This window comes from Macaca mulatta, chromosome X, assembly GCF_049350105.2.
Source record: "Macaca mulatta isolate MMU2019108-1 chromosome X, T2T-MMU8v2.0, whole genome shotgun sequence".
Classification (NCBI taxonomy): Eukaryota; Metazoa; Chordata; class Mammalia; order Primates; family Cercopithecidae; genus Macaca; species Macaca mulatta.
The window spans coordinates 34680734-34687164 of NC_133426.1; the positions used below are offsets into that span (position 1 = coordinate 34680734).

The following is a 6431-nucleotide window of genomic DNA, read 5'->3' on the forward strand; positions in this document are numbered from 1 at the left end:
CTCATTATGTCCTATCTGAATTCCTGACCCACAGAATTCATGAGTATAATAAAATGGCTATTTTATACGACTAACTTGTGTTGTGGTTAGTTTCCCGGCATTAGCAACTGGAATACTCTTGGTAAGAATCTGTCTTTACCACCAGTTAATTGAGACCTTGGTAATCTTAACAAAAATCCAAAGTTTCCTCAATAATATATACAGATAACTTTAGCTACCTTGCAAGTTTATTGTGACATTGGGGATAACTGAGGTGTCTGGCCTGTAATAGTACTGAATAAAAGGATAATAGATTTGTGATCAACCAAGAGCATTGTTACATGCTAGGTAATGTATATCAAAATTTAAATTTAAAATTAACAAGGTACTTCATTATGCAATGCATTATGCAATGCAGAGACTTTACTCCTTAAAGGGGAAAAATCTTCAATTATTGAAAAAAGTATCACTGGGTTTTACTGAATATATAACCAGGAAGAAACATAACACTAACAAACAGACACTTTCCTATATTTAATCTTTATGATAAACCAGACATTAAGTTGTAGGAGGTCACATGATTGGTAAGTGGCCAAGTTCAGGTCAGTTAGAATCCAGTGTCTCGTGAATTCTCCAAAATACTACTCTACTGTGACACAGAATTACATTATAATTTAGCATAGCTCACATGGAAGTTTGTTGTGGTATTTATTTATTTATTCAGTTAGTTATTTGGGGGTAGCCCTCAGAACCAGAAGAGGTTCAGGGAGCTCCCTGCTGTGGTATTTAGGTTAGGTATTCCAGAGACATATTTTGAAGCGTCTATATCCCTGTCACTAACATGTCTAGTAGCACTGACTATACCTATGGTCTCTGTAAGCGGTCTTACTATTAAACAAAAACTTGCAGGAAATTTCTTGAAATGTATTCCCGACAGCAGGTGAAATCTATTGCTTGAGATATGCTTTTGTTTGTTTTTGTTTGGTTTTGAAATGTTTTATTAAAGGCCAGGCTTTTCCCACACCCATCAAATCCCTTAGCTGCTAAGACTCATCTAAGTGGCTCCCCGGGGATTATAATCCTTCTAAGAATGTGAGCAAAAGAGAAATTATATCTGTTCACAAATTAAAATGTCCTTTGTAAAAGTAAATCTAAGGAACTTGAAAATCTAAAAGACATTAACAGAGAGCCATCAGGAAAATCTTGAAATAAGTTATACTTGGTTTTCTCTGGCTTATCAGTAGAGAAAGTTTTGGTGCTCTCTGGTACTCCTAACTGTCCACCCGTCTATGCTGCCTAGGTTAAAGAAAACTGCATTCATTACGTTCTTTTCAAGGAAGTTAGAAGTGGGTATAACGACGGTGACTTCCAGGCTTGCTGGGCTATTTGTAAAAATGCATCAATACCAACACATTTCAAGCAACAAGCTGAACCTTCCGTGGAGCAAATCACATTGTGAGGTTTCCTAATGAAACTGTGTTTTTGAATTAAGGAATAAATGCAAAATATGAACAGATGAAACATGTTTGAACTCAGAATCACTATATCTCAGATTTGCTAAGATTTGCAGGTGGTTAGGCAGTTCCATTTATCTTTAACACCTAAGATAGGCTTTCTTATAAATTCCTTTTAAAGTAGCTTTTTATACTGAAGTTAAAAAAAGATCTACATATAAAGCACTCTAAAAAGAATTTCTTGTCAATTAGAAATAATAATATTCACCTGTGATTAGCATACGGTATACTGCCATTTCAAAACTACCAGTGACTCATGTTACAAATGCAGCTATTTTTAGGATAGTATGTGAATGATGCTAACAATATCCCTTGAAAAAGGTACTATTTGATCAAATATTTTGTGGATGAAAAAACAGAAAAAATGAATTTGTTATATCCCTAAATTACTGTTAGTAAAAGTGTTCATTTGGCCATCTGTATGTCCTTGCTTTTTGCTTAGTCAACAAATTGCAGACACCAAAAAGCAATATGCTTTATATGAAATAGCTATGTATTTACACATTTTAAAGAAGAAATGTAAAGTCTCCTTAGAGGTTATACAGCACATTTGATATCAAATTTAGGGCATCAGCATTCTGTATACACTTGTGCCTTTCCTATTTACACTAAGGATTCTTGTAATTGCTGTGAAACCCTAGCAACTATGTCCTAGAAATAAAGTTAGCAAACTAAATGTGACTAAGCAGAAGTGTAAAATATTACTATAATTTGTGTAAGACTTAAGGTTTATTAAAAGGTTCCCCAAAACAGTACTGGGGAAAACTATCCTAAGAAAGAATTCTGTGGCCGGCAGCCATGTGAGTACTGCGTATTCTAAACTTTCTAACAAGCACACTTTATTTTTTTTTTTCTTTCCACCATTAATCACAGTCAATTAGCCGCTTTCTCATATGTCTTTTTGGAACACTTAGAACTTAAGATGAGTGCCTCAACTGTCCTCCATACATTGAATTGGGACACCAGAGAAAAGCATTACGGCTGACTGACAACCGGATTACTGGTTCGTACTAGAAGAGCTGACGCAACCTTCAATACACCAGAACACAAGAGGCATGGTTCTACTTTTGCTTAAAATCATAAAACACGTTATAAACAGCAAACGATGCACATTTGGTACCAAAATTAAAATGCAAGTTTAAAAATAATGGCTTAGGGGAAAGTTTCAGTGGAAACTGGGTCTAAGTAGGGCATACTATTGTGAGTAGAAACATTCCTGAAATGCTCCTTCAGTAAATACAGGCCTGCCTTTTCACAGCAGTTTTAATTCTAATTAAGACACACATTTTTAATTAAGCCTTAAATATCCCGGTGAAGGCCCTTCAGTAAAATTGTCCTTGGTGGTTCCTCCCAAGGTAATTTATTTTGAAAGACAAAGATGTGGATCTCTTAAAATCTTCACAGAAGACATTTCCCTCCCTGTTTCCTGCTACTCCACGCAGCAAACAGAATGAAAAAAGCTGCTTGCCCTTTGGAACAGACAAGAAAAGCACTGCTGGTTTTGATTCGGGCATTCCCCTTCCTTTCAAAACACTGGTGGAGAGAAGCTTCAAGTTCACATAACACAAGAAAGCACATTTTGTAAAGTGGGGACACAGAGCAATTTTCCGTATCTTGTTTCCTTTCCTCCACCCCCGCCCTGCGTCCCACCATCACCGTGGAGAGCGAAAAATGAACTGCTATTATATATACAGAAAGTCAAGAACTTGTTCCAGAAAACCTCTAACAAAACCATCTCTACTTTTTACCCATTTGCTTATGAATTCTACTTTATCTGGGCTGAAAACTATTTTTTAAGGCAAGATAAGATGAAAGCTGATTTTCAGAAACACAAATAGAAATATACACCGGGCTATGACTTTCAGCAAGGGGGTAGAATAAACGGGGAAAAATCCCAAACTGGGCCTGCCTTTGATTTTTACTTTGCAGAGTGATATTACCGCTATATTTGCATTAGGCTTGTGTCTCCATACTTCCTTGACTAGAGAGGAAAAAAGCTGAGATAAATGGGTATGGAGGTAATTAAGAAAAGGTTAGCAAACACTGTATGTTGCTCTACAAACTCGAGCTGGCTTCTCCCCATTCCCTACATTCCTGGCCAAGAAAAATGGATAGTGGCCTAAAAAGCAAATGTGAGTTGAAACGGGTTTCTCTAACCTATCTGAAAAGTCTTTATGCAATCAGGGGGCTATTATTTCAGGAGACAGAGAGAAAGGGGCAAAACATTCACGTTGCTAAGGAGACGTGCAGAAGCTGTCATTCCTACATAAATTTTATTATTGAAGAGGGGAAAGGAGATATTTTCGCCAAAGTTTATTTGGATCCCCTGGTTACCGAAGAAAGAAATTCTGCCGATTTATTTTATCTTTAGTTGTAAACAGCCAACCCTGAAAGAACTGAAGGACCTAAATGTTGACCTCCTGCTGCCAACCAGTTCCCTCCACAGTGAATTAACCAACAAAGAGGAAACCCTTCAATGGGAATTTTGAGGTAGTGTCAAAGAAAAAGCCTTTTTTAAACACAAAATTAAATTTACAGAAGAAACTTAATCCAATGAACTAATCTGAGTTATAACAGGAAACCAAAGACAAAGGAAAATCAGATTTTTGTGGCTTTTTGTGCTATTTCAACTTTGTTACAACTTGAAACGTTTCCAGGAAAGCTTTATAAATAGTCCCGAGAAGACATGAAACTGGAAGGAATGTAATGAGTTTCTCAGGTGTCTATGTGTGTGTGTGTGTGTGTGTGTGTGTGTGAGAGAGAGAGAGAGAGAGAGAGAGAGAGAGAGAGAGAGAGAAAGAAAGAAAGAAAACCGCCGGCAGGTCCTCTCCCTTTATTCCCCTTTCTCTGCGCTGACACCAGCAGTTGAAGAATCAAAATTAGAAAGGAAGGGGTTTGTAGCAAGAAATCATAAGTTGACAGATTTCTGCTAAGGGCATAACTGGGGCGCCAGGGAAGGCAACTGGAGGGTCAGGGAGGGCGTAAAGCAGTAAAGCCCCCTGGGACTGGTAACCTCAGTAGCTACCTTATTCTCCACTTACCACCCCCATCTTATCCATTTGCAGCTTTCAGCGCTGGCGGAATAAAGCACAACTTTCTAGGCATCTGTGAGTAGCTCATGGAGAAAAGAAAGGTCTGGAGGAGAGAAGAGTTACTCAGAGTGGCAGAGAAAGAAAGGCAACTCGCAGTCAACGGCGGCGTCACCAAAAAAGGAAAGGAAAATAAGCCTGTCCCTCTCCCAACTCTTCATATCCATCAAAAACGTAAGGAAATAAAATCCAAACGGAAATACATTGGTGAAAACGCAGATAAGGGGGAGTGAAACCGGCAGAAATGTGAACACTAGGCAAATTCGTCCTCGAGAGAGGAGGGAAAAAAGAGTGGGGAAGACCGAACAGAGAACCCCCGCAGCATCTCGGTGGAGTTGGGGAGTTTTTGCCTGCTGCTTTTTTAACGGGGGTGTGGAAGGCGTCGCATTTTTTACACAGCCACATGGCTCTCGCCTCAAATGATAACAAATACCCAAAATAGCGTACGTGTTACTCCAGAACAGGAGGAATGGCCACGGGGGAGGGAGAGGGCGTGGGCTGTCGCTTTAGGTTTGGCGACCAGGGATGTGGAGGGAAGAGGGGTGGAGGCCAGGAAGGTGGCTGGAGCCCCAGGATCCGAGAAGGGCCTGGACGGGGTGGGACGGGCCAGGGCAGGGAACGCGGGGAGGTGGGGACAGGTGGTGACTGTCCTGGCAGTGGGACGCGAGGCAGTCCGGGGCGGGAGGCAGGGGTCGCGGCGCGCCGGGCCCTCACCGCTGCTGAGCGTGGACTCGCAGTGCCAGATGTCCAAGCTGGCGGGTTTCCGGCAGGACTCCCACAACGACAGGTAGTACTGGTGGTCAGCCGTGACCCAGGCCGGGCTCAGCACCGCCCCCAGGTCCAGACACAGCGCCAGAAAGATGCACACCAGCCCGACCAGCTTCAAGGGGGTCAGCACCGACACGCGCACCTCCTCCATGCCGCTGCCCGCCGAAGCCATTCCTGGGAGCCGCTGTCTACTGCCCCGCCGCAGGCGAGGACGCCAGGCGGGTCCGGAGAGCCGGGAGCCGGACCTCTCAAGGGGGGAAGCCGCCGAGCCGCCACGCGCGGGGACTCGCTCCCTCGGGGCTCTGCGCGCCCCCTGCCGCGCGGCCAAGGTGGGTCTGCGGAGGCGGCCGGCCGGGTGGGGGTCGTCGGCAGCCGCAGCGACGTCGATTCCAACCCGGACCTTCGCTGCCGGCCCTGCGCCGCGCTCTGCCCGCGCCCGCGCCCGCTCCGCCCGGCTCGGCCGGGCTCGCTCCGCCCCGGCCCCTCCCCGGGCTGCGGGAGGCGGTGCCGAACGGGGAGGGGCGGAGGGCCAGCACTTAGTGGCTTAGGCTCCAGTTCCCAGTGCCGGAGGCTCGCGCCTGTCCCGCCCCTACCCCGCCTCTGGCCCGCGGGCGGAGCCCGGTGCCAGCCCGCGCCCCCAGGCGCGCGGCAGTTCCTTGAAGCAGCCCCGCGCCCCGCCCGGCCCTCGCCGGACCCTGGCCCGGCCCCCAGCCTCGCTGACTCCAGGTCGCCGGGCTCTCCCCCTCGCCCAGTCACGTGGGTTTCCTTTTCTTAGGGAGCAAGAGTGGGCCGTTTTCTAGAAGGCGCCAGAAGTGGATTCCTAGGTTTCCTAAGCTGTGCCTCTTGGAGCAAGCACAGGTCCTCTGTCTCAGTGATGTAACACGCCCCTCCCCGGCCAATTTCACATCCTGAGAGATTTGGAGGAAGGAGAAGAAAAGTGACTAAATGCATTTCGCCCTCTTTTCAAAACCAGGACGGGCCCAGGAGTCCCCTGGTTTTACCTATTTCCTCACTTCTCCGCTAGCCTGCTGCCACTTCTGTTCTCCGGGCTCACCTGCTTTTGCGCCCCGCTCCCCCCCCC

The 6431-nt window shown here is 45.2% G+C and overlaps 1 protein-coding gene across 1 annotated transcript in view; it reads right to left on the minus strand.

Moving 5' to 3' along the window:
- TMEM47 (transmembrane protein 47) overlaps nt 1–5722 on the minus strand; it is a 30485-nt gene extending 24763 nt beyond the window's left edge. Inside the window, 1 exon segment of the mRNA NM_001266555.1 lies at nt 5297–5722. Coding sequence (NP_001253484.1) covers nt 5297–5522 — 226 coding nt within the window. The 5' untranslated portion in view covers nt 5523–5722.
- Between the last annotated feature and the right edge of the window lie 709 nt (nt 5723–6431).